Raw genomic sequence first — 25,344 nt, forward strand, 5'->3', positions numbered from 1 at the left:
ATCCCGGCAGCCTCTCGGCGCGGGACTCGGACGGAATCCCTTCGGCCATTTTCGCTTCTGCTCCCGAAGGGGCTCGACGGCGCCGCGTTTCGGGACTTGATTCCGAACCGTGGCCGAGGCCCGATCAGCCTGCCCGACAGCGCTCGGGCACTTTCGGCCAGGAGGAGGAGGCGAGCCGAGACGCGAGAGGATCCCGGCTCGGGAGCGTTCGGCTCCTCTCGGCTCCTCCTCGGGCGGGCTCGGCTCCCGGGGCGGGCGGAGCCGGTGGCGCAAGAGTTTCTAGGCCGGGCCGCGCCGCGTCGGAGGCCGGCAGAGTCGGCCTCACAGCAGGTGCCTTCGCCGGCTGAGGACGCGCCGGCGCGGCCTCCTGAGCGCGGAGAGGGCTGGCGCGGAGTCGCTCGGAAACCCTCGGGCGGCCTCGGACCAATTCGGCCTGACTCGGCTCCGCACTTCGGCCCACTTCGGCCCAAGTCGGCCCTCGTCGTTTCTGGACCGCAGGCCTCGGCCTGGCTCGACCGGGCCGCTTCGTGCCGGTTCGGCTCCTGTTCGGGTGGCGCCGGCTCGGCTCGGCAGCCGGCCTCGGGCGGCCTCGGCTCGGCTCGGTTCAGCTCGGCTCGGTTCGGGCGACCCTCCTCTGGAGGTTTCGGCTCGGCTCGGCCCGGCTCGGGCGGCCTCCTCGGGCGGCGCGCTTCGGGCTCTGTCCCGGCCTTCGGGCGGCCCCGGCCGGAGCCTTCGGGCGGGCTCGGCGGAGTCCGGATGGAGGACTCGGACTCGGCCGCCAAGCAGCTGGGCCTGGCCGAGGCGGCGGCGGTGGCGGCCGCGGCCGCTGTGGCGGCGGCGGCCGCGGCCGCGGCGGGAGGCGAGGCGGAGGAGCCGGTGCTCAGCAGGGACGAGGACTCGGAGGACGGAGACTCGGAGTCGGAGCGCGAGACGCGGCGGGTGACGGCCGTGGCGGTGATGGCCGCCGAGCCCGGGCACATGGACATGGGCGCCGAGGCCCTGCCGGGCCCCGACGAGGCCGCTGCGGCCGCCGCCTTCGCAGGCAAGTGCCGGCCGCCCGCGGTTCGCGCCCACCTGCCCGCACCTGCCGCGCGCCCGCCCCGCTCTCTTGTCCCCCGCGCACACCTGCCGTGCCTCCGCCCAGCACGCCCGCGCACGCACGTCGTGTGCCCCGTGGTCCCTGCACACCTGCCCCAGGGAGCGCCCCGGCCCTTTCCTGCCGCACGCTTGCTCCCTGAACGCCTTTCCCTCCTTTCAGGATTGCGTTCCTTCCGGAACCTTCTCTGCACCTGCTTCTTGCCCTGCCCGTTCTCCCTTCCTTATGTCCTGGTTGCTGGTGACACGGGGGTCAGGTCCTCGCCTGGAGGAGCGCGGGGATGGGCGTGTCTGGTCTCCTGGAATCCTGCTGGCCGGGTCCAGATGGAACTCCAGATGGGAGTGAGGCGCGCTCAGTCAGGGAGGGCTCGCAAGCGTTGGGGGCAGTGGCTCTGGAGGCCGGGACCCTGTTCCTCAGTGCCCCCTCTGGCCTGTCCCCATGCCCCCTACTCCTCGTTTCCTTGATGCGTCTTCCCTTCCGCGTTTTTGTTCTTGATGAACAGAACATGCTCATTCTCAAGGTTCCTGAGCCACGCCCCAAAGCGCCCTTTAGAGGTTGTGCCTCCCTGGGACACCATCCTGAAGGAGGTAGAGACTTTCCCAAGTGACGGTCCCTCCCACGTCAGGCTCCGGGTTGGCCCACAGAGCCAGGCGCTGGAACCCTTGGGGAGTGTCCTCAGGCTCTTCTTCCAGAAGGAACTTCATGGGTTTCAGAACTGGACAGCGGCCTCCGCATCCAGGTGCTCCTGCGTTTATCTGGCGCTGGAGGTGCTGGGTGGGGCCAGCTCCCCTGCTACCCACCTTGCCTCTGGTCTGCCTGGGCTGTGGTCTTTTGGGATTCTCGCAGAAGCGTGGGAAGAAAGATTTGTGGCCCTTAAATAAGGGTTCCATTTTCGTTGCTAAACTAGTTTAACATTGAGATCTTGAATAGTTAGGTGTTTCTTCAGGTTTATGTTATTTTTGCTCACATCTTTCTGAAGGCAGAAAAGAAATATGCTGTTTGTCCTGATGTCAGAGAAATGTACCAACGTCAGTTTTTGTTTGTTTTTTAATTGACTTTTGACTTTGCTGGGCCTAGTGCTCCGTGGGCTTTTCTGCTGCTTCACTGCTGCCAGCTGTGCGTGGAGGCTGCTGCCAGCTGTGCGTGGAGGCTGCTGCCAGCTGTGTGTGGAGGCTGCTGCCAGCTGTGCCTGGAGGCTGCTGCCAGCTGTGCCTGGGGGCTGCCAGCTGTGCCTGGGGGCTGCTGCCAGCTGTGCCTGGAGGCTGCTGCCAGCTGTGCCTGGAGGCTGCTGCCAGCTGTGCCTGGGGGCTGCCAGCTGTGCCTGGGGGCTGCTGCCAGCTGTGCCTGGAGGCTGCTGCCAGCTGTGCCTGGAGGCTGCTGCCAGCTTTGCCTGGGGGCTGCCAGCTGTGCCTGGGGGCTGCTGCCAGCTGTGCCTGGAGGCTGCTGCCAGCTGTGCCTGGAGGCTGCTGCCAGCTGTGCCTGGGGGCTGCCAGCTGTGCCTGGAGGCTGCTGCCAGCTGTGCGTGCAGGCTGCTGCCAGCTGTGCCTGGGGGCTGCTGCCAGCTGTGGTGCACAGATTTCTCACTGCAGCGGCCTCTCTCGTCGCGAAGGTCGGCTCTAGGCTGTGTCGGCTTCGGTCGGTGCGCCTCCTGGGCTCAAGGGCACGGACTCGGTAGCTGTGGTGTATGGACTTGCCCTGCTGCATTTAGATCTTCCCAGACCAGGGACTGAACCCATGTGCCCTGTACTGGCAGGTGGATTCTTTGCCGCTGAGCCCCCGGGGAAGCCCCAATGTCAGGTGTTTTGTTTTTTCTTTGCACAGTTTTATAGTTGTGTTTTTTGAGTGTGTTTTTTGTGTGTTTTTTGAGTGTGTTAGAACTTGGTTGTTGTGGGTTACTGAGGTCAGGTGACTCCTGGGTTTCGGTAGCTCAACAGGACACCGTGCTGGGCTGAGGTTGCCTCCTCTGGGCTGCTGGCCAGGTGTGTAGACCTGAGCATGGGCTCAGGCCCCTTAGCCCCAGGCTCCCTGGGAAATGGTGGAGAAGACGCACGGGGGGCAGGGATTTTCAGAGCAGTTCAGTGAGTGCAGGTCGACAGATTGTGCGGGACCCTCTGTCAATCTGGGCACCTCTGCCAGGCACAGACACAGCTAGGCTTGGGACATTCCGGAACGCGGTGCCACCCCTGGAGGGGGGCGAGTGGCAAGGAAAGGCTGTCAGCGCAGCCTGTCAGGTGTGGGCTGTGGCGGGGGTGCAGGGAGGGGGCACGCAGGCTGCTGGGAGCGGCCAGGCTCCATGGGGTGCAGGGAGGGGGCATGCAGGCTGCTGGGAGCGGTCAGGCTCCATGTCGGGGGCCGGAGGGCACTGGCAAGTCTGATGGGTTTCAGGAAGAAGAGGTCAGTGGCAGGTCGAGGTGATGGAGGGGGAGGGAGGGGTGGACCTCAGCCAGAACCATGCTGACCCATGGGGTCTGGGAGGGTCCCCACAACGAGGGTGGGGACTCTGGGATCTGAGAAGCTCCTTCTGGATGTTTTTTTTTTTTTTTTCCTAGAAGGGATCAGGAGGCCAGGGCAGTTTGGCAGAGCTGTGACCAGCTCAGTGGGTCTTCACTGTGCGTGGCAGGCTCTGCGGGGATGGAGAGGTAGCCTCTTATCCTTGGAAGGACCAGGTCGATCAGACTGTGGTCTGGAAACGTTGGGCATTTCATGCCCAGGGTTAGGCCTCCCTTGGCAGTTCAGGGACCTGCCGTGGCAGCTGCCCACCACGCCATGCCCTGGCGGCCTCTGGCTCCGGCCAGGCGCTGAGTCGCGCTTCCGTGTTGCAGAGGTGACCACCGTGACGGTAGCCAGCGTGGGCGCCTCGGCAGACAACGTCTTCACCACGTCTGCGGCGAATGCCGCCTCGCTCTCAGGCCACGTGCTGGTAAGACCCGGGCCAAGTCTGGGCGGGGGGACCCTGAGCCCGCCCTCCGCCGAGCGCCCGGGGTGGGGGGCAGGAGCACGCCTGGGGCTCTGTACACTTGGAAGCAGAGTTGTCACTGGGACGGCGACCGGCAGGAAGCTCGCTCTCGAGTGTGAGGGCGGCAGGTCTGTGCAGGCCTCAGGGACGCAGGTTTAAGAGCGTGGGTTTATACGCTCTGGTGCCCGGAGACACCGGCCAGTAGCCAGGCAACAGCTCCGTGCCTCGGGCTGGTGTCCGACCCGACAGCGGGCTCTCTGGTCCCGAGGGCTGGGAAGTTAGGGCACCCGCGTCCACAGGCTCTGACGACAGGAAGGCCCGGAATCTGGTGCGACCTTCCTGGACGCCGACAGGGAGAGGGTGGTTCAAGTTTCCGCCTGTCCCGCCTGCCTCATTAGAAAGACCCTCTGTGGCTCTCGAACCAGTGCAAAGCATTCTGCTTTTCCGCTCCAGAGTCGCACCAGTCCAGCGATTCACACTCACGCAGGGCCGATGCCCTGACTGAGGTCGTGACCCCGCAGGTCTGTGAGAGCAGGCCGGGTGTGCGTGTGCCTATGGGTGGGGGCCCTCAGTCCCGCGGTCGACTCCTCATCTCCTCTGGTGTGAAGGCAACGTCTTCAGAGAGGAGCCAAGGTCTCTGCCTCGGTGTTTCCCTCTCAGCGTGGTAGCAGGGGCATGTCCCAGCCCTTGGTGTGCAGTGCGCCTGGGTCCCTAGTCCACTGCAGGGCTATCTGGGCGAGGCTGTGAGGTGTGCCTGGGGGCAGTCGGGGTGGGCTCGCCTTCCACATGGGCAGAATGGGGCGTCTCACTGGCCCAGGAGAGGCAGTTGAGGTCACAGCAGCATACAGGCCCATGGGGAGGCATGTGGGCAGTGTGGCTTGGGAGGCCCCTGCTCTGGGTGGAACTTGGGCATGAGAAATGGTCCCATACCAACCGGATCTTGGCTCCTGTACCAATGGACTTGGCCTCTTGGAGACCATCCCTTGAGACCTGTGACCTTGTGAGAGCCTCCAGGGTAGAAGAGAGGGCCTTTCCTGTGCCGGAAGCGTGTTCATCCCTTAATCTGTGCAAGCCACTTGAGCATTTGCTGGGGGCCATGCAGACCTCGCCTCTGGTTGGTCTTGGCTCGGAGTCTGGAAGAGGCCCCCCCAGGGGCGGTGTCATCTGGAACCTGTCTGGGGGGCCACAGCCTGGTACAGAGGGGTGCTGCGGCTGTCCCTGAGACAGTGGGTGTTCTGTCCTGCAGTCGGGCAGGACAGCCCTGCAGATCGGGGACAGCCTGAACCCCGAGAAGGCCACGCTCATTGTCGTGCACACGGACGGCAGCATTGTGGAGACCGCCGGGCTGAAGGCACCTGCAGCGCCTCTCACCCCAGGTACTGCCTGCCCGCTCCGGGCCTCCGGGGCCAAGTGCCCCCTGAGCTGCTGGAGTGTGTTCCTGGGTGAGCTTCTGTGTTTTGTGGGGAGCTTAAATATCGAACACTGTTTAAGTAGAAAATGTTCCAGGCAGTGAGTGTTGCCCAGGGTTGTGGGGACGGGGTGCTGAGCTGAGGAGGACCTGTGAGAGTAGAGCTGTCCCTGTGCTTCCCTGTGGTCCAGGCTGCGCTCTGGGTCTCACGCTCACGGTGCTTTCTTTGCTCAAGGACCTCAGTCTCCTCCAACTCCTCTGGCTCCCGGTCAAGAGAAGGGTGGCACCAAGTACAACTGGGACCCTTCGGTGTACGACAGTGAGCTGCCCGTGCGCTGCCGCAACATCAGTGGCACCTTGTACAAGAGCAGGCTTGGCTCAGGTGGGCGGGGGCGGGCCCAGGAGGATGGGGGTGGGCCCCGGTGGGCAGGGGTGGGCCTGAGCGGGGTAGGCCCAGGTGGGTGAGGGGCGGACCCAGGCAAGTGAGGGGTGGGCCCAGGTGGGTTGGGCTCAGACCATTGCTTCTTCTTTGAGGTTGGCCTTCTTTCTGCAACCTCCACATAAGCTGGGAAGGAAGGCTGTAATGGCATAGACTAGTTAAGCAAACAGGCACTTTGAGGGGGCGGTAGGCCTGGACCATGTTTCCTGAGGTCTTGGGTCCACTTGGTGTCCGGTCGGCAGGAAGCTCTGCAAGTGGGCAGAGGTCATCAGCTCCATGAGGGAGGTGGTCGCCGCATGGTGCCCAGGGCATCAGGTGGATGCTCGGGCAGGTGGTCAGACACAGCGCCCATGGGTGTGGGTTCACAGCGGGGTACCAAGGGCCAGCTGGCCTGGCGTGGGCAGGAACCACAGCAGGTGGCCTGTCCTTTCAGGAGGCCGAGGCCGCTGTATCAAGCAGGGGGAGAACTGGTACAGCCCCACTGAGTTTGAAGCCATGGCAGGAAGGGCCAGCAGCAAAGACTGGAAGAGGAGCATCCGCTATGCGGGGCGGCCACTGCAGTGCCTCATCCAGGTACCCCAGCGCTCACCTCCCCTCCTCCCGCCTCCCAGGGTGTCAGCTACGGGGCTCTGAAGGCCCGCAGGCCGGAGTCAGACAGACAGGGTTTGAGTCCTCCACTCGCTGTGTGACCTGGGGCAAGTTACTTAACCTTTCTGTTTCCTGATGTTTCAAATGGGATGTTGAGGATGTTTGCACGGTACCTTGTGCAAGGATAAGAAATGGATGAGGCAACACAGCTTCCGTTTGAGTGAGCGCACGTGAGTTTGTTTATTAACAGGAAAAAATCAAATGGAAATTTAATAACGTGTGTGGGGGAGAGACCCAATAAGACGGAGTAACTCTGTCCGTGACATTTTGAAAGACACCAGCTGTCTCTCAAGCTTATCCGAGGGGAGAGGGCCCCTGCTCCGGTTTCCAGTTTAGTTCTTGGGGTTGGCAGAGGCATCACGCCCATACTCCCTGGATGGGAGAGGTGGATGGTGTGTGCAGAGAGGTTCTGGAAAGAATGGGGTCCATGCTCATGGGGGGGGGTCAGGGTGGAGCTGGTTGGAGCCTGGGCCTGTCGCTTGAGGGCCACCCTCATTTGTCGCGGTGTCTCTCACGCCCTCCTCTTGTCCAGTGTCTCTCTCGCCCTCTCCCTGTCGCGGTGTCTCTCACACCCTCTCCCGGTCGCGGTGTCCCTCACGCCCTCCCCGGGTCGCGGGGTCTCACGCCCTCTCCCTGTCGCGCTGTCTTGGCCCCAGGATGGCATCCTGAACCCTCACGCAGCCTCCTGCACCTGCGCCGCCTGCTGTGACGACATGACCCTGGTGAGTGCCCCCGCCCCTTCGACTCTTTTGCGCTGTTCCCCCCTTAGTTTCCCCTCAGAATCTGTTCTTCGGCTGTTGCTCTGGTGGCTGAGGCCTCAAGTGGGCCCAGGACTGCTCAGAGGACCCGAAGGGGACCTTCCTAGATAAAGTAAACCTCATGACGTCCCCGTCCTGTCCCCCCTCCCGTCCTGCCCCCCAAGTGTTTTCCCGTGCTGATGACAATGTGGTATTTTACGATTTGCATTTTTAACATCAATTTGTAAAAAACACTGCCTGGAACTGCTTTGTATAGAGAACTCTGTCTTTTGAGGTTTTTTTCTTACGCTGATTCTTAACTGTTTAAAGATGAGTGTTGTTCTAACTGACGTTGCTGAGTGGTTTTCAGTGTGATGCCAGCGTGTCATGTGTGAACCACCAGCTTTGTTTCAGGCTTTCTTGTTGTTGAATATTATTTTAAATGTCTCAGAATTTTAAAAACTGTTTAATGAGGTTTACTCGTAAAAATTTTTTTTAAGGTTTTTTTTTTTGTACTTTAAAAATGTTTATTTACTTTTCGTTCCCCGGGTCTTCGTTGCCGTGCGGGGTTTCTGCAGCTGCAGCGGGTGGGGGCCGCTCGCTGCAGGCGCAGGCTCTAGGACGCGCGGGCTTCGGCAGCGGCGGGGCCTGGGCTCAGGAGCTGTGACACACGGGCTCAGTTGCTCCGCAGCACGTGCAGTCCTCCCAGACCAGGGATCGAAGCCACCCCCCTGAATTGGCAGGCAGATCCTCATTCACTGTGCCATGAGGAAGTCCTCCTTTTTAAAGTTCGATTGCTCATCTGGTTAACTATTAGCAGCTGTGGAAGAAAGCTAACTGGAGAGACGTTCTTGACTGGGAAAACCCAATATTCTGAAGCTGCCTAGCCTGTACACAGATCACACGTGATCCTGGTAGAATGCTGTGGTTCAACCACTAAGGCTTGTCCAACTCTGTGGACCGCAGCACACCAGTCTCCCCTGTCCCCTGCTATTTCCGAGTTTCCTCAAACTCGTCCAGTGAGTCCATGATGCCTTCCAGCTGTCTCAGCCTCTGTCACCCCCTTCTCCTGCCCTCAATCTTTCCCAGCATCAGGATCTTTTCCGGTGAGTAAGCTTTTGGCATCAGGTGGCTGAAGAATTACCCAGCAGGATATTTGTGTGAGAATAAAATACTTTTAAAGTTTGCTTGAGGGGACTGGCAGGTGATGTTCTTGGAGATCTTGTAGGGGTCAGAGGAGCAGAGCAGGGGGTTTGCCTCGTCAGGAAGCGTGGAGCACACAGCAGGGCTGTCTGTAGTCCCTGCAAATGCCGAAACCCCGAGGTGTGACCTGCAGGGCGGAACCTGGATGCTGAAAGCTAGAAGCCGCCAGAAGAGAACTCAGGGGCACTGTGGACCTGTGGGGTGGGAGCCTCTGTGGGGAGCGTGCTCTGCTCCCCAGATAGGTCTGCAGGTGTGCCGTGGCTCCCTTCACAGTCCTGGCTGGATTTTAAGGACTCTAAGGTTTCTATGGAAAGGCAGCGGAGACGGGATTGCAGTAGGGCTCTGAGGATGAAGACTGAGACTGGAGGGGCCACAGCTCAGGGCCTCAGACCTGCCGAGTGGGGTCCTTGGGTGAGAGCCTGTGGTTTTGCGGAGGGGGGCCTGTCAATCTAGGGGCAGACCAGCCACCCACAGTCGGACCCAGAAAGTGTGGGGACAGTCGGCACAGTAGGCATAGAAGTGACCCTTGACCTAGGCGTCATACTTTACATACCAATGAATTAAAAGTGGATTTTAGAGTGAGATTTGTTGAAAACAAAATTAAAGTTTTTAGAAGAAAATCTTTGTGATCTCAAGTTAGACCTGGGATTTCTTAGACACCGAACCAAAGGTTCAGTCCATGAAATAAAATCTTGTACGTCTCCTTCATCAAATGGACACATTTTGGCTTCCGAATCAGGAACAGTGGTCTGCAGAGCTCTATGGACCAACCCCCAGAGACATAATCCTCATTGGCGAAATAATGCAAAAAGCCTGCTTAGGATCTCTGAAAGCTGTCCTGGCGGCATATAGCAAAAAATATTTATCTGGGAGAATTTTGCGAGTCTGGTGTGTGAGCCAGGGCCTGTTCGTGGCCTGTGGCCCTGCTCGGCTGAGGGGAAGCTCCGTTCCAGGCCACTGGCCCCATCGTCCCAGCCCCGCTCGCCCATACCCCATGCGGTGGAATTCCCTGCGGTGGAGGCAGCGATAGGACCACGAGTTAGGCTGATGGTGTGAGTGCTGCTGAGGCTCCGCTCCCGGGCAGTGTGTGGGCGGATGCCAGCTAAACGACTGTCCCGGGGCGTTTCCTCTAGATGTGTCCCGAAAGCCCCCAGTACAGAGCCCCAGGTGCCTGGATCCCGCAGCGGAGCAGTTTGCAGAGGGTAGAGCAGTCAGCTGGAAAGAGCAGAGCCAGCAGCTTGTGTGGCAGCTTGACTGCTGCTGCCCGGAGGGGCCTGCAGGGACCCCGTGTGCAGGGCTGCAGCTGGGGAGCCTGGAGGGGAGCAGCCGTCGGCACGGATGTCCAGCTCCAACAGAAGTCACAAGGCGTGTGAAGGAACGGGGGTGTGTGGACCCCATGGAGGAACAGCAGCAGGCAGGAGATGCTTCCCGTTGCAGCAGCAGCTGAGGGGGCTTCCAGGCAGGCTCTGTGTCTGCAGGGTGGAAGCGTTTTCAGCAGGGGTCTCGGTCCCAGTCTGCGGGGCTGGGGCGGGCACCACTCCCAGGGCAGCTGCGGCACGCGCGGGCTTTCTCACAGCTGTGGAGGCGGCAGCCTGGGTCCCAGCACTGGTTTGCTGCCGGCTGGGGCTCCTTTTGGCTTGCAGGCTCTCACTCATGTGGCAGTTAGGGGGTGTTTCTGGTGTCTCCTCCTACAGGGACACTAATCCCACCAGGTTAGGGCCCCACTGTCCTTACTCCTAATGCAGCCACGTTGCTGGCTGAGACCTCACAGTTCAGCCCAGAGGGTGTAACAGCGACATCTCATCATGTGGAGAAAATCACAAAAGGAGGAGCCCAGCGGAGATCCTGGGGTTGAGAAGAAAGTCCACGCTTGGGTCCACAGCACATGCGGGAGGGCAGCAGGGAGGGCCAGTGAGCCCGCGAGGTCTCGGGCACGAGCTGGCGGCTCCCCAGCCTTCCCCTTGTCCTGCCTTCCTGTTCCATCGAGGGCCTCTGCTCCTGCGCGTCTGGGCCTGTGGGGCGCCCCTGCCCTCGTGGGCCCTGTTTGGTTTCTGTCTTCTGGGAATTCTCAAAACTCTGAGGTGGACCCAGGGCGTCCGTCAGGACAGAGTCTTGGGTGGTGCCCTCACGTCTCCCTCTGTCCCCCTGCCCCCTAGAGCGGCCCCGTCAGGCTCTTCGTGCCCTACAAGAGGCGCAAGAAGGAGAGCGAGCTGCCGGCCACGCCCGCCAAGAAGGACGCGCCTAAGAACATCACCCTGCTCCCCGCCACCGCCGCCACCACCTGTGAGTGTCTGCGAAGCCCCTGCCACCACGCGTGCTCTTAGCGCGTCCTGCTCATGCGTGTGGCCAAGGGCTTTGGGTCTAAAGGGGCACAGCTCCTGCTCCCAGAGGCCCCTTGGCCTCCTGGGTCCCGGCCTCTCCTCCACACCAGCTTCATGCCAAGACCGCGGGTCTGGGTCTCGGGCAGCCCCCCACCCTCAGGGCTGCGTACGCCCCAGTGGGCAGGCGAGGCTGGTGGGAGTTGAGGGAGGAGCCCCCGCTCCTGAAACCTTGAGATGGTGAGTGGGGGTAAGCGAAGACCCAAAGGGAGGGGAGGTCCAGGGGCTGACGGGTCCTCAGAGACTGTCCATGACCCAGTGGGTCCTTGGGGGCCCGGAGGACACGGAGCTCCGAGGAGGCATGGCTGCTGTTTCTCTTCAACTTCAATGAGTATTTTCCTTAGAGAGGGTACACGCGTGTGTGTTTAGGATCCGACCGCGGGAGCCGCCTTGGGGGGTGTGGGCCTTGCCCTCACTGGCACCAGGCGCCACTCTGCGGAGGTGGGCTGGGGGCCTCCGGGTACTGCTACGCACCTCACGCCACCCCCTCCCCAGTGCTGGGCTTCTGGCTGGGCGAGTGACGGCTGCCCTGCCCTTGCAGTCACCGTGACCCCCTCAGGACAGATCACTACCTCGGGCGCACTGACCTTTGACCGGGCGTCCACCGTGGAGGCCACTGCTGTCATCTCGGAAAGTCCAGCCCAGGGCGACGTCTTCGCAGGAGCCACAGGCAAGCTGCCTCAGCCCTGGTGCCTTGGCCCCGAGAGGCTCCCCCTTCCACCTGCAGGAGCCAGGGAGACCCCGAAGCAGCGGGTGGGGGCTGGGGGCTTGGCCGGTGGTGGCAGGACCAGGACCTGAAAAGCTGAGGCTGCTTGTGGAATGTGGAGAGAGCTGGCGGGCAGAGGCGCCCTGTGCGTCTGTAAACTCTGAGGCCACGTTAGGGATCGAAAGGGAGCAAGCGGGAGCCCACCCACTCCTGTGCCGTTTCGTCCCCCTCCGGGCCCCGGGCGCGTCGTCAGTTCCGTCCCCCTCCGGGCCCCTGGCGCATTGTCAGTTCTGGTTTTCTCCGGGCCCCTGGCGCTGTCGTCGGTTCCGTCCCGCTCCGGGCCCCTGGTGCGTCGTCGGTGCCATCCCCTTCCGGGCCCGGCGCTGTCATCAGTTCTGGTTTTCTCCGGGCCCGGTGCTGTCGTCGGTTCCGTCCCCCTCCGGGCCCCGGGCGCGTCGTCAGTTCCGTCCCCCTCCGGGCCCCTGGCGCATTGTCAGTTCTGGTTTTCTCCGGGCCCCTGGCGCTGTCGTCGGTTCCGTCCCGCTCCGGGCCCCTGGTGCGTCGTCGGTGCCATCCCCTTCCGGGCCCGGCGCTGTCGTCAGTTCTGGTTTTCTCCGGGCCCGGTGCTGTCGTCGGTTCCGTCCCCCTCCGGGCCCCGGGCGCATTGTCAGTTCTGGTTTTCTCCGGGCCCCTGGCGCGTCGTCGGTTCCGTCCCCCTCCGGGCCCCCAGCGCGTCGTTGGTTCTGATCCGCTCCCACCCCCCGGCGCTGTCGTCGGTTCTGGTTCCCTCCGGGCCCCCGGTGCTGTTGTCTTCCTTCACTTGTGAGCTCGAGGGCTGCCTGGCTGGACGCACCGCAGCGGGGTCACGGGCGTGGCACCTCTCTGCACAGTGCAGGAAGCGGGCGTGCAGCCTCCGTGCAGGGTCGGCCACCCGGAGCCCCACTACCCCGGTTATCAGGACAGCTGCCAGATCGCACCGTTCCCTGAGGCCGCACTGCCAACGTCTCATCCCAAAATAGGTGAGTGAGGAGGAGCCCCGCTCCCGAGGTCTGGGGAGGCAGGGCTGTTTGTAGACCGGAAGCTTCTGCCGGATGCTAGGTGGGGCGCGGCTGCTCACCTAGTGCCCTGTGCCCAGCAGAGCCTGAACCCCCTGGGCTCCACCCGGGACGCTGCACTGGGATGGTGCCCCTGAGGGCACTTGTCCCTGGCTTCAGGTGTGAGAGTGTGTGTCTGTGACTCACTGGCCTGCAGCTGCCAGAACGTCCCCGTGCGTGTGTGTGTGATTGCCACTACCTGCCTCCCCAGCCCACCTCCTAAAGCCCAGCCCAGCCCCAGCAGAGCCCCAGTGGGCCACGGCCAGCCTCGGGGGTGTCCATCCCACGTGACCGCGGCCCCCCTGCCTACTTGCTCCTCACTGATTCCAGGGTGGACTCGGGGCTTCCTGTTTCCTTCAGGGCGGTGCAGCCTGTTCCTGGGGTGATCATGTCGGGGTGGGCTCTGGCCTAGCCCGCGGGGGCCCCCAAGAGCAGCTGCTACCCTCTGTCTGCCCTGTCCCACTGCCCCTCCCCTTAGGTCTGGCGCAGCGAGGAGGAGGGAGGGGGAGGCTTTTCTCGGGGCCCCGTGCTCCCAGCCCAGTGCCTTCCCGGGAGCGGGTTCACAGCCGCCGTCTCGCTGCTCGGTGGGTCTGGCTCCTGAGCGCTGACCGTGCGTCTTGTGTAGCTCGTCTAGTGGGTGCACCTGGGAGCTGGGAACGGGCCTTGGTGGGGCGTGTGTGCCAGGGGCTCAGCCGGCGCTCCCTTCAGGGCTTTTCCTCAGAGAAGGCTGACGCGCTCAGCACCGCCTGGGTGTGCGTGTCTCCCCTGGGCCGTCTCTGCCCAGGCCCCTCGGGACAGAGGTGGGCAGGCCTCGTGCGTCCAAAGTGTGAGTCTCCACGTCCTGTCCAGAGCCAGCGTCGCCCCAGGTTCCCTTTCCACCCCCATGATTTCTTCTGCAGCTGAGAGGAACCTGCCCCCTGCCAGCCCTGATCTGTGCCCCAGACCCCGTGCCCACAGACGGCCCTAAAGGTTTCTGTGTGAGCAGAAACGAAACCAGGAGGCTTCAGCTCCTGTTTGCAGTTGGCGTGCCGTCCATGGTCAGGCGGCTGTAGCCGCAGCAGGGGTTAGAGGGGGAGCCGGGGGCGGGTGAGGGCGTCTCTGCACCTGCAGTGTCCTGGGCCCCCCAGGCCTGCGCTCTGTGCACCAGCCCGCTCTCCCACACTCGACGAGAGCACGGAGGCCCCTTGGAGCCAGGGGACATGCTGACTTCTGCTCTGTTTTGCTTCCCTCGGGCTAGTGCTGACGTCCCTGCCGGCCCTGGCGGTGCCACCCTCCACCCCCACCAAAGCTGTCTCCCCCTCGGTGGTCAGCGGGCTGGAGGTGTCGGAGCAGCGGAGCTGGCTATACCTGGAGGAGATGGTTAACTCCCTGCTCAGCACCGCGCAGCAGCTGAAGACGCTGTTCGAACAGGCCAAGCAGGCCAGCTCCTACCGGGAGGCCGCCGCGGCCCAGGCCAGAGCCCAGGCAGACGCCGAGCGGAAGGAGGTACCATCCACGCTGCGGGTCTGCGCCCGCCTTCCCGGGCAGGGGCGCTAGGGGTGCGCACGCAAGTGAAGCTTCTCTGCTAGCAAGGGCAGGTGTTCCCCTCCGGTGTTCGGGTCTCACACACGCTCCAGTACACCTATGGCAGATGGTGTTCGTCCCGTCAGGCCAGTCTCCCTGGGGATCGTCTGCTGTGACGCAGAGTCGCAGGGGTGTTGCCGGTCACAGTCCCCGTGGACTGTGGTTTTCTCACCAAATCTATATAAGAAAAATTTTCACTTTAGTATCACTTTTTGTAGACAAGAGGAAAGAAGGTTTTATCGGGTTCTTAAGTATGCTTTTGTTTTGCTGAGGCTTGCAGGATCAGGCAGGGGCCTGGGGAGGGCTGTCACAGCCAGGAGGCGGTGGACGAAAACCCACCTGCGTCCTGTGGAGGCTCCTTTGCTCTGACCAGTCCTGAGCGGCCGCCTGGCGCGGTCACCCCTGCTGTCTCGGCTGATTCTGACCCTCTGGTCGTGCGGCCGCGTAGCGCAATCACCCCTGCTGTCTCGGATGATTCTGACCTTCTGGTCGTCTCAGGGTCTGCTGTGCTCCCTCCTCCCCTTGCACCTGGGGATACCCTGCTCCTGCTGGTTCCAGGCACCTTGATTCCAGGCAGAAGCTCTGAGCTCTGCTGGGTTCTGTCTGTTCACCTGGCAAGCGCTGGACTTGGTCCTTGCCAGCAGCTGAGCTGGCTGCTCTCCCGCCCGTCATGCGGGGGTCTGTCTCAGAGTCTGCTGCTGGGCATGGCTGTAGGCCTGGTCTGGGCAGGACGGGCGTGGCCTAGCTGCTGTTCTCACGCGTGGGGCTGCAGGCGCTCCTGGAAGGGGTGGGGGCACCATGGGCACAGCCGTCTCGCCCGTTGTTTCCGCTGGCTCAGCCCCGGGCTGGCTCCCTGGGGACGGCCAGGGCCTGTGGCCGCCGTGCATGGCGGGCCCGCTTTCCTTGGTTTCCCGGCCATCTGCAGCTCCAGCCTCAGCTTGCTGCCCACACCCTTCCCTCCCCTGCCCCAGGTTCAATGTCATCCACTCACTCCCCGCCAGTTCCTGCCCCACCTGCCAGGGCCTCCCCTCAGCCAGGCCCCCTCCGTTCCTACCTGCTCTCCTTGCTTTCCAGACCTCAGATCGTTGCCTTCTGGCTCCGTGGTGACTGTCTGGAGGGTCACCTGCTGGCTGCTCTGGTGACCCGAGTGAGACCTGCCCTTTCCTCTTTGGCTTGGGAGGCTGTTCGCCTGACCACAGTGCTCTCATGCTGCTCAGAGACTAGCTTTTTAATCATTTAATATTTGCATATTTCACATTTGTAAGCATTTTACTTTTATTTTTTAAGTATTTATTTGTATGTGGTTTTGCATTATAACCAGCCTTTGCTGTTTTTGTGGGTTCATATGCTCACATATTTATGATTTTACATTTAGAAAAACCCCTGACGTGTATAATGAAATCGTATTCTTTTTCTCGTTGAAACAAGTTTCACATGCTGTAGGATTCACCTCTTTAAGCTGCACAGTCCAGTAGCTTGCTCTCACACCTGTTCAGCCGTCCCAACTGATTCCAGGGCTCTTCACCCCCCAGGGAAGCCCCGGACCCGTGAGCACCACCCTACCAGCCCCAGGGCCCCGCTGCACTTGCCCGCTTTCTCTCTCGATCTCTGTCTGTCCCCACCCCCCCAGACCCCGGTACACTCTTTCTCTCGCTGACTCTGCCTGTCCCCACCACCCCCCCAGACCCCGCTACACTCACCCGCTTTCTCTCGCTGCCTCTGCCTGTCCCCACCGCCCCCCTAGACCCCGCTACACTTGCCCGCTTCCTGTCTCTGGCGCTGCCTGCTCTGCGCATTTCTTGGAACCGGGAGTCACACAGGATGTGGCCGTCTGCGTCTGGCTCCTCCCTGAGCAGCGTGTGCTCACGATGCTCCCACGCGCCCTCTGGCCTCTGTGCACAGCCGTCTGTGTGGGTGCGTGCTGTCCCTGCTCCAGGGTGTGAGGCTGGGGGCGCAGCCGCCCGGTCCAAGGAGGCTCCCGCTTCACTCTCTACGCAGCTGCCAGGCTGTATGCCCCTGTGGCTGCCCGGCCAGCGTCCACCGCCGTGTGTGCCATCCCCCTGCTGAGCCTGGGGGTGTGGGGAGGCCCTTGTCCTTGCTTGGGGTCCAGGGCCGGGAGCGCAGGCGTGGGGAGACCGCTTGGGCCTGCCACCTCAGCAGTCAGGCCAGCTGGACGGTGGCAGGCGTTGGCTGCTGCCTGCGCAGGAGCCGGGCCTCACCCCAGGCGGGAAGTGCAGAAGGGAGCGGTTAGCTTTCAGTTCTACATTTTCATAGGTTTTCCTGGACTTTATTTCACAGAATAAAACTACAAGCAAATTCGGTGAAAATTCTCTGATGACAGATGCGCTGAAAGTATAGGTTATTATGCGGCGTGGGGTTCCCACCTGGTTGGGTTGTGCGGGCGCTTCAGCTGGGCCAGCTGCCTGGGTTTTGTTTCTCAGATAGGACCAGCCCCCAGTCACGGCCAGGCCCATCCACACGAAGGGTCCAGAAGCTGAATTCCTGCCATGCAGACCTCCTGACCTGCGGGTCCGGCGGCTCAGCCAGGAGCCTCTGGCACGGCGGGGCGCCTCAGGTCCCCACCCATGGAAGGCTGGGCTGTGCGTTTTGTTTGTGATTTCACGTGTTTCTAGGAAAGGAATGTGACACGAAGTGCCCTTATACTTAACAGTCCCGTCTGGTGGAAGATGCTCGGCCTTTAGTGAGAGGCTTGAGCCTCTGCCTGCACTGGGACATCATCAGTGTCCATAGCCTGAGTTCTGACAGCGGCGGGGGCTCACGGGCAGGCCCGTCCTCTCTCGGGAGCCGTTGGCGTGACGTGCCCTCACGTGGCCGTCCTGTAAGCTGGACACGCGGCCAGGGGAAGCAGGCATCCTCTGTTCCGGCATCGCTGGTTGATGGAACCGGTGTCCTTGTGTGTGCGCGCGCCCACGCCGGCGGTTCCAGGCTCCTCGAGTGACCTGGTTCCGTTTCCTGCACATGTGGGTTGGCCACCCTCCGCACCTGTGTGCTCACCTTTGTACCTGCTGACATGTCTGAGCCATGGCCCCTGCTGGCCACAGTGCCTGGACCCTGGGTCTTGGGAGCCAGACGCCTTGGGGAACCTTTGCCAGGGTCATCTGGGGACTGAGGGGTCATGACTTGACTCATGCGAGAGAGGCACCCAACACGTGTCCCTGAAGCAGGTGGCGGCAGTGAGAAGCGACCTTCAGGGTCTGGGTGGGAGGAGCCAGAAGGCTGGGGGTGGGGGGGGGCATGGGTCTGTCATGGAGGGGCTTCTGGGCACCTGACGATCCCCCTACTCTGGGTCACACAGCAACAGGCAGGCATCCCACCCCGGATCACACAGAGAGAGACCCCTAACCCCGGATCACATGGAGAGAGAGCCCCCCCACCCCGGATCGCACGGAGAGAGCCCCCCACCCTGGATCACACGGAGAGGGAGCCCCCCCACCCCGGATCACATGGAGAGAGCCCCCCCACCCCGGATCGCACGGAGAGAGCCCCCCCACCCCGGATCACATGGAGAGAAGCCCCCCTGCCCCATGGATCACATGGAGAGAGCCCCCCCACCCCGGATCGCACGGAGAGGGAGCCCCCCCACCCCGGATCACACGGAGAGGGAGCCCCCCACCCTGGATCACACGGAGAGACCCCCCGCCCCGGATCACATGGAGAGAGAGCCCCCCCACCCCGGATCACATGGAGAGAGACCCCCCACCCCGGATCGCACGGAGAGAGCCCCCCCACCCCGGATCACACGGAGAGGGAGCCCCCCACCCCGGATCACACGGGGAGACCCCCCACCCCGGATCACACGGAGAGACCCCCCCACCCCAGATCACACGGAGAGAGGCGGCCCCAGAGGAACTGTTGCTGTGGAGCCTGTTGGGAAGCGTCCATAGTGTGCTCCTCAGCTCTGAGGATCGTGTGTGGTGGGGAGCAGAGTGTGAGGCCGCGTGGTCCACAGAGGGGCTCCATGTGAGACCCAGGCGCTTGCCTCCCAGGGAGGGAACCAGGGTTGCCTTCCTGGATGTTGCATGTGGAATTTCTTAGAAAATCAAATTTTAGCCCAGCTGAACTATCGGAGAGGTTCAGTCAGCTCCGACCATGGGCATTTGTGTTGCGTGTGTATAATTAGCTCAGCAGAGATTAAACAGGGCAGAAGACCAGGTGCCCTTCCCATGAAGGACGCCATGTCCAGCGGAAGCCAGCCGTGTGGCTGCAGGGCACCGGGCTGTGCCGTGGCCCGTGTCTGTGTCCCTGGCTCCTTCTCAGGCCTACGCTGGTCATCCGACTTCCCGTTGGGAGGGAGTGTGGTCAGAAGAGCTGCCGTGCTGGGGGCCCCTTCCAGCGCCGCGGGCGCGCAGCAGACACTGCTCTCAGTGCTGGCAGAAGCCCGGGGCCCGTGGGTCAGCAGTGCCGTCTCTGCAGGTGTGTCTCCTGTGGCTGCTGGCGGAGGCTTTCGCATTTCTCTTCTCAGGGCCTCATCTCCCCCCAGGGCCCAGCCTGGCACGTGGGCCACGTTGGAGGTTCCAGCTGTGAAGTGCTGCAGCCCCCCTTTCCCTCCCTGGGCACGCTGGTGGCGGCTCCTCCTTGACAGGGCTGGTGTGGGGTGTTTCCGGAACCCTCCCCGCAGATCGTGTCTAGTTCCTTTGTGTCTGAATGGACCCAGGGGGCCCGTGTTGTGCACTTCACTCAGCTTGTTGCATCTTAGGCGGCTGGAACTCTCTCAGTGCCTCCCAAGTCCCTTACCTGCCCCTCTGAACTCCTTCTTCCTCTCTGGGACTAGAGGACCCCCGGGCCCAAACCGGGGGCCCCCTGCCCGGCCCTGTCGCTGCTCAGTCACTCAGTTGTGTCCGGCTCTTTGCGGCCCCATGGACTGCAGCACCCCAGGCTCCTCTGTCCTTCACTGTCTCTGGGAGTTTGCTCACACTGCTGTTCTTTGAATCAGTGGTGCCATCCAGCCCCCGGCCTGGAATCCGCCGTGGAGAACAAATGGTCTTAGGAACCAAGATCTGGGCCTTGCTGGCCGGCGGCACAGAGCCGTGTGGGTCCTGGCAGGCGTGTGCAGACCCTGGCCCGGGTACTTGCCACTGTCCGCTTCCCCCTGCACGTGTGCTGGTGTGTTTGACTCGGATCCTGGGCTTCTGGTTATTTTGGGTTAAGAAATGGTTTTCCCAAGGGGATATGTTGGGAAGGCCCAAGGGGTTGGAAATACTTTCTGCACAAAAGCGGCACCTGCCCCCCGAGGTTCATCACGACACAGGCCTTTGCTTCAGGTGAGAGGCGTTTACTTAGCGCCTGCTCTTGTCCCAGGGCCCTGGTGCTGGGAGAACAGGCAGGGTGGGCCCAGGTGCTGGTGGGGGTCGGGGTGTGACGTGAGGGCTCCCAGATGAGAGGCAGGAGGGTCTTTGGGGCCCCAGACCTCTCGGGCGGCTGCCGGCTGCTCCATGCCCGGTGCTGAGGGCTCTGCAGGACCTCTGCTCTCCCTGGAGAACCTCTTTGTCCTGGAAAGGAGAGGCAGGGGCGAGCCTGACCCGCTGATGCTGGAGTTTCCTGAAGGAGTGGGGGGTGGCAAGTTATAGGTGGAAAGTGTTGGTCAGCATTGTCAGCAGAGAAGGAAGCTGAATCCAGAACAGGAACCGAGACACACATGCTGTTTTCGCCCACACAGTCCCCCACCAGCTGGAGCAGGGGCCTGGCTTGCAGCGTGCTGGGGTCCTGGCTGCCTGCCACCGTGGGTCACAGCTGCACACACTGGCCCGGCCCCGTCACCCCCTGGCACTGCCCCCTACCGCCCCTCCCCGCTCTAGAAGGAGCAGCGTCACGCTTTGTGGGGAAAGCACATAGAAGGCCCATTTCACGGAGCCCAGCTGGTGGGCTGGGGGCGCCTGGGGTACAGGACAAGGGGCACCCAGGCTGTTAGTCGGGGTCCAGCCGGAGGCCTCCAGGGCCTGGCCACTCAGGCGCTGGTCCTGAACGCCTGAGAATTCTGGTCCTCCCAGGTTTGCTTTCTGCATACTGGGTGGAAATGAAATCCCTGCAGTTTGCAGCAAGGTTGGCCTGTATGTGATCCAGCCCCCTGCCTCCTGCTCAGAGTCTGTAAGGCAAGGGCAGGAGATGCGGGTCGGTCTGGTCCCGGTCACCAACCCCCCTTCTGTGTCTCCGGGAAGCGTGCCCACCGCTGACGGCCTGTCCTCTTGCAGCAGTCCTGTGTGAACTGTGGCCGCGAGGCCCTGAGCGAGTGCACCGGCTGCCACAAGGTCAACTACTGCTCCACCTTCTGCCAGCGCAAGGTAGGCCCCGCCCCGCCCCGCCCCGCCCCCGGCCCCCGCGTCCCCAGGCCCCAGCAGGGCCCCCAGGCAGCCTCCTGTGCCGTGGGCTGTGGCCGGGGAAGCCGCTGCTCCCCGGCGGCCCGGCCCTCGTTGCGGCCAGCGTCCCCGGCCCGGCCGCCGGGTCACAGGCCCGGCTGTGTGTGCAGTTGCACGCCGTGCTTCTGTTTCCATCCCTTGGCCTTTGACCCTAAGGAGGCTGGAGAGAGTGGCAGTTGCGGGTCTTCTGGCCCTTACTCAGAGTGCGAGGCCTAGCCGTGGGCTGGGCGCCTGTAGGGTTCGCCTTTTCTGGAAACTTTCTGCAACGAGAGACAGTAACGTGATGGGTGGGCAAGCAGTGACGCCTGTCGTCCTTTGTGTTGCCCGGGCTGCCCAGGACCTGGAGCCGCGTGTGTGGACACAGGCTCTGCGATGCCCACAACTCCTGTCCTTAGATGCCCTCCAGCGAGAGGTGGGCAGGGATGACCCCCACGACCAGGGTGTGTGGGGCCTTCCTCCTCTGCCTCTTAGGGCTGCATGGGGTGCTGAGGAGGTCAGCACAGCGTGGAAAGCATGTCCGTGGCTCCCAGCTTGCTTCCGGGCCCTGCCTGTGTGTCGGTCTGGGCACTTGGGGAAGAGACCCACGTGTTTGTGTCTCCGTGGTCTCACCAGTGGGCTGGGCACTGAGGACAGGGCGCCTGCTTGCCCGCTGTGCCTGGGGCACTGCGGGGAGCTTGGGCTGCCAGGAGGAGCCAGCTTGTGATCCCAGAGGGCAGCTGACTGCTGGCGTCCCTGACTTTGAACCATCCCAGGAAGATTCGTGGGTTCATTTCTTGACGCGGTCATTTTAGCTAGGTGCCATCTTGACGAGAAGCAGCTGCATTCTTATTGACTCGGGCGCTTAAGTTCGGGGATAACCTTGTAGATGAAGACGCCACTTCTGTCAACTCGGTTAGGTTTGTCCTCTTTCAGCATGCTGTCCTGATAAAGACATGGGCTTCGGCTTTGTTTACAAAAATCAGTGTATAGTGAATTTCAGAAACGCTGATTCTCACGTGCAATCCAAAATGAACACTCGGTAGGACCCGCAGCTCCTTGTGATAAACGCTGGTGCTGGTGGTGAGGCTTCCGGCCCGTGCTCTGCGCCCCCCAGAGACCGGGGGTGCTCGTGGTAAACCCTGGTGCTGGTGGTGAGGCTTCCGGCCCGTGCTCTGCGCCCTGAGACGAGGGTGCTCAGTGCCGCCGCCCTTCCTGCGCGTGGGACCGGCCGTGAGCTGTGCTGCCCTCACACGCAGACGCTGTTTCTTTTCCAAATGCCGTTTGGGGGGGATATGTGTGTTATGCCTTCACTGAGGGAGGCAGGATTCACAGACCATAAACTCCACCAAGTTTAAGCGCACAGTTCAACGATTCACAGTAAGTCTGCAGTTGTGAAAACATCACAGCTCAGTTTTAGGACCTCCCATCACGCCCAAAAGCCCCTTCAGGCCGACACCTCCGGGCACTGGCGACCAGGAGCCTCCTCCTCTGTTGCTTCCCCGCTCTACGCGCCGGCCATAGCAGGCTCGGGCCACGTGTGATCTGCACCCAGCTCCCCCGAGCAGCTTTCAGGCCCACCCCGCCGGCCCAAGCAGCGTGCCCGGTGCGGCTGGACCTCGCCTGTTCGCCAGCTGTCGGCCGACGGACGTCTGGACAGCCCCCACTGGGTGAGTGTCGGTGAACACTGAGGAGGGGCTCGCCAGAGGGCAGGTGCTTCGCGCGCACAGTTCAGGCAGACTTGTGTGTGACTCTTACGAAACTCAGCTTGGCCAGCAGCGAGTCCAGCCCATCCTCAGCGCGCGCGCGTGCCCTCTGGCTGTAGCCCTGCCCCTGGGTGTGCGGCAACGCCCGTGGGTCTAGCTTGTGTCTCCCTGATGACCGACAATGTTGAGCAACTTTTTGTGTGCTTACTGGGTAGCTGAATATCCTTTGGGCAGAAATGTCTCTTCAGATCTTTTGCTCATTTTTAAATGTGATTGTCCCTCTCCCTATCAAGTATGGCATTGTCTACGAGCAGTCTGGATACACGTTTGAAGCCCAGCTTTTAAAAATGTTTTATTTTTTATTCTTTTTGCTTGGCCGTGCTGTGCAGCTTATGGGATCTTTGTTCCCCAACCAGGGATTGAACCCATGTCCCCTGCAGGGGAAGTGTGGAGTCCTAACCACTGAGTGGCCAGGGACCCCAAGAAGCCCAGTTTATTAAAAATGTTTCTAATGGAGATCACGCTGTTGGTGTAGTATCTCAGAAAGTTTGCCTGACTCAAGGTCAGGGAAATGTATCTTTTCCTAAAACATTTATAATTTTAAGTCTTTTGAATTTTTATTTTCTTTAATTTACTATTATTTTGGGGACTGCACCACACACACAGCTTGCTGCATCTCAGTCCCCCGACCAGGGGCTGAACCCTGGCCAGATCCTAACCTCTGCACCATCAGGAACTCCCTGTAGCTCGCTTGCAGATTTATGATCCATCTTGAGTTAACTTTTATGTATGGTGTGAAACATTGTGGACATGAGCCCAACACACGTTAGGTTCTACGCACTCTATAGGTTTACATAGTCAGGTAGTTTTCATATTAAAAATTTATTCGAGTCTGAAAACAGCAAATGCTGAAGCTGTGGAGAAAATGGAACCCTCCTGCACTGTTGGTGGAAATGTAAATTGGGGTAGCCACAATGGAAACCAGTGTGAGATTTCCTTAATTTAATAAAAGTAGAGTCACTGTATGACCCAGCAATCTTGGACATATATCCAGACAGAATTCTAATTTGAAAAGATAAATGTACCTCAGTGTTCACAGCAAGTGTCTGCAGTAGCCGAGACACGGAAGCAGCCTCAGTGTCCGTCAGAAGAGGGGCGGATGGAGTCGTGGTTAGTGGGGCTTGCTCGGCCGCGAAAAGAGCGGGTGATGCCGTTTGCAGCCACATGGGTGAAGCTGGAGCTTATCACGCTGAGTGGAGTAAGTCAGACAGGGAAAGACAAACATCATAGCACTCATGTGGAATCCAAGAAACGACACAGACGAGCTTGTTTACGAAACAGAAGCGGACTCAGACACCAGAACAGACTGGGGGCTGCCAAGGAGGGCGGGGCAGACGGGGGCAGCCGGGAGTCTGGAATCGGAAGGAGGATGGGTGAAAACAGAGCCCTGCTGTCTGTCGCAGGGACTGTGTTCAGCGTCCTGTGACGGACCATGATGGGAAAGAGTGTGCGCGAGAACAGGCGTGCTTAGCGGTCCCTTTGCTGTGCAGCGGAAATTACCATCGTAAGTCAGTGGTACTTCACCAAAGTTCGTCTGCTCTTTTGAGGCACCGGCAGACCTATCTGCGCTTCTCAGACAACTGTGTGTTTACAAACGAAAGGCTTGTGGCCTCCATGCACTACAGGGGGCAGTCAGCGTTTTTAGGAGTAGAGTGTCTTTTGAGTTAGGTCCACGGACACTGAGCAGGCCACAGTGCCGCGTAACGTAGCCGGAACGAGCCTGGGTCAGCCGAGCCCAGTGACTGGCTCCATTGTGACGGGCGCTTTATTCTGGAGATGAACCTGTGCTGTCTCCCAGGTATGCCTGTAATGATTTGAAGTTTCACCTTTTTATTGTGAAAATAAGGCACTCTGATCGTAGACAGTGTGGAAGCAGAGGCCAGCACGGAGACAGGCAGCTAGAGCCTGCTCCCGGGTCGCCCTGGCCTCTGCTCCTCCGCGTGTGTGACGCTCAGTCACGTCTTGTGTTTCACTGGACCCTGACCTCTCGTGTGTTCGGGGCCCATGTCTCCCCTAACCGCACCCCGTCAGGCCCCTGGAGCCTGTGAGCGGCAGCAGCATCTCCCACCCTGACGGGGCCGTCTTCCCCAACCTCCCGAGGGGCCGCAGTCACCCGACCCCTCTGTGGATGCGCCGAGGATTCTCACTTGGGCCGTTACAGATAACACGGTGGGCAGCGACACCAGACACAAGGGTTCCTGCAGGTGTGATTGTGCTCGCTTGATCCCAGGAAGGAAGCCGCCAGATGAGAGTGTGGACGTGTGTCCAGGGTCGTCAGGCTGTCTGCCTCTGAGTGGGTTCCTTAAATAGGGTGGTGAGGCTGGGCACCCCCTGCCCAGGAAGGCTGGCTGCTCAGCACGTGCAGGACTGTGGCCTCGGGTGGGCAACCACTCCCGGAACCGTGACTGGGAGCCGTGACCCGGGGCCGTGACCCAGTCTGTCCTTCCCTGCAGGACTGGAAGGACCACCAGCACATGTGTGGCCAGCCTGCAGCTGTCACCGTCCAGGGGGACGACGTCCACGTCGGCGAGGGCGTGATCGAGAAAGTCACCGTGTGAGGGCCCGTGGGGCCTCTGCGGCCAGGAAGGACCCTGGAGGACAGGGGACTCTGAGGACAAGGAGGAACTTGCTGGCCAAGTTACAAGTGGACGCCGGGTGACCGGTGCCCTCGGCGGCACGCTCCCGGTGCCGAGCTCCGGGACTGGGCGCTGGCCTCTCCGTGGCTGCTGGTGGACACGGCCTGGGCCCCGATGCCCGGTGGACACGGCCTGAGCCCCGATGCCTGGTGGACGCGGCCTGGGCCCCGATGCCCGGTGGGCGCGGCCTGGGCCCCGATGCTCGTGGTGCTTTTTTTAATCCCGTGGATCATGAGCGTCCAATCCTCCCTACGGGTGTGTCGTGTTCTGTAACACGCGTGTACATATCTGTGTCTTGTCAATAAAGTCGACACCCCTGTCCCACCCGGACAGGTGACTCCAGTCCTGACCTCCCCAGGGGGCT

General features: G+C 61.5%; 1 protein-coding gene and 1 long non-coding RNA gene across 6 annotated transcripts; one reads left to right on the plus strand and one right to left on the minus strand.

Annotated features, from left to right (window-relative positions):
- DEAF1 (DEAF1 transcription factor) lies at positions 1-25,322 on the plus strand. Of its 5 annotated transcripts, none has more exons than XR_011251915.1 (14): positions 22-1,042; positions 3,919-4,016; positions 5,299-5,428; positions 5,696-5,842; positions 6,333-6,472; positions 7,204-7,269; positions 10,644-10,770; positions 11,407-11,535; positions 12,462-12,590; positions 13,903-14,150; positions 20,438-20,527; positions 22,021-22,248; positions 23,748-24,142; positions 24,798-25,322. XR_011251915.1 is itself a non-coding variant. In XM_069566398.1 (12 exons), exons 1-12 carry the CDS (start codon positions 757-759, stop codon positions 24,900-24,902), a joined length of 1,695 nt encoding a protein of 564 aa, XP_069422499.1. In that variant the 5' UTR covers positions 1-756; the 3' UTR covers positions 24,903-25,322. The 5 variants fall into 5 exon arrangements, 2 of the variants coding, with proteins under 2 accessions (XP_069422499.1, XP_069422501.1); XR_011251917.1 differs by having other exon boundaries at positions 23,748-23,848; XR_011251916.1 differs by lacking the exon at positions 23,748-24,142.
- LOC138427115 (uncharacterized) lies at positions 14,230-16,027 on the minus strand. Its single transcript, XR_011251919.1, has 3 exons — positions 15,283-16,027; positions 14,568-15,006; positions 14,230-14,405 (listed from the first exon to the last, which is right to left on the minus strand). It is a non-coding gene; the product is annotated as an uncharacterized lncRNA (long non-coding RNA).
- Positions 25,323-25,344: the final 22 nt, after the last annotated feature.

The sequence above is a fragment of the Ovis canadensis genome, chromosome 21, assembly GCF_042477335.2.
Source record: "Ovis canadensis isolate MfBH-ARS-UI-01 breed Bighorn chromosome 21, ARS-UI_OviCan_v2, whole genome shotgun sequence".
NCBI lineage: Eukaryota > Metazoa > Chordata > Mammalia > Artiodactyla > Bovidae > Ovis > Ovis canadensis.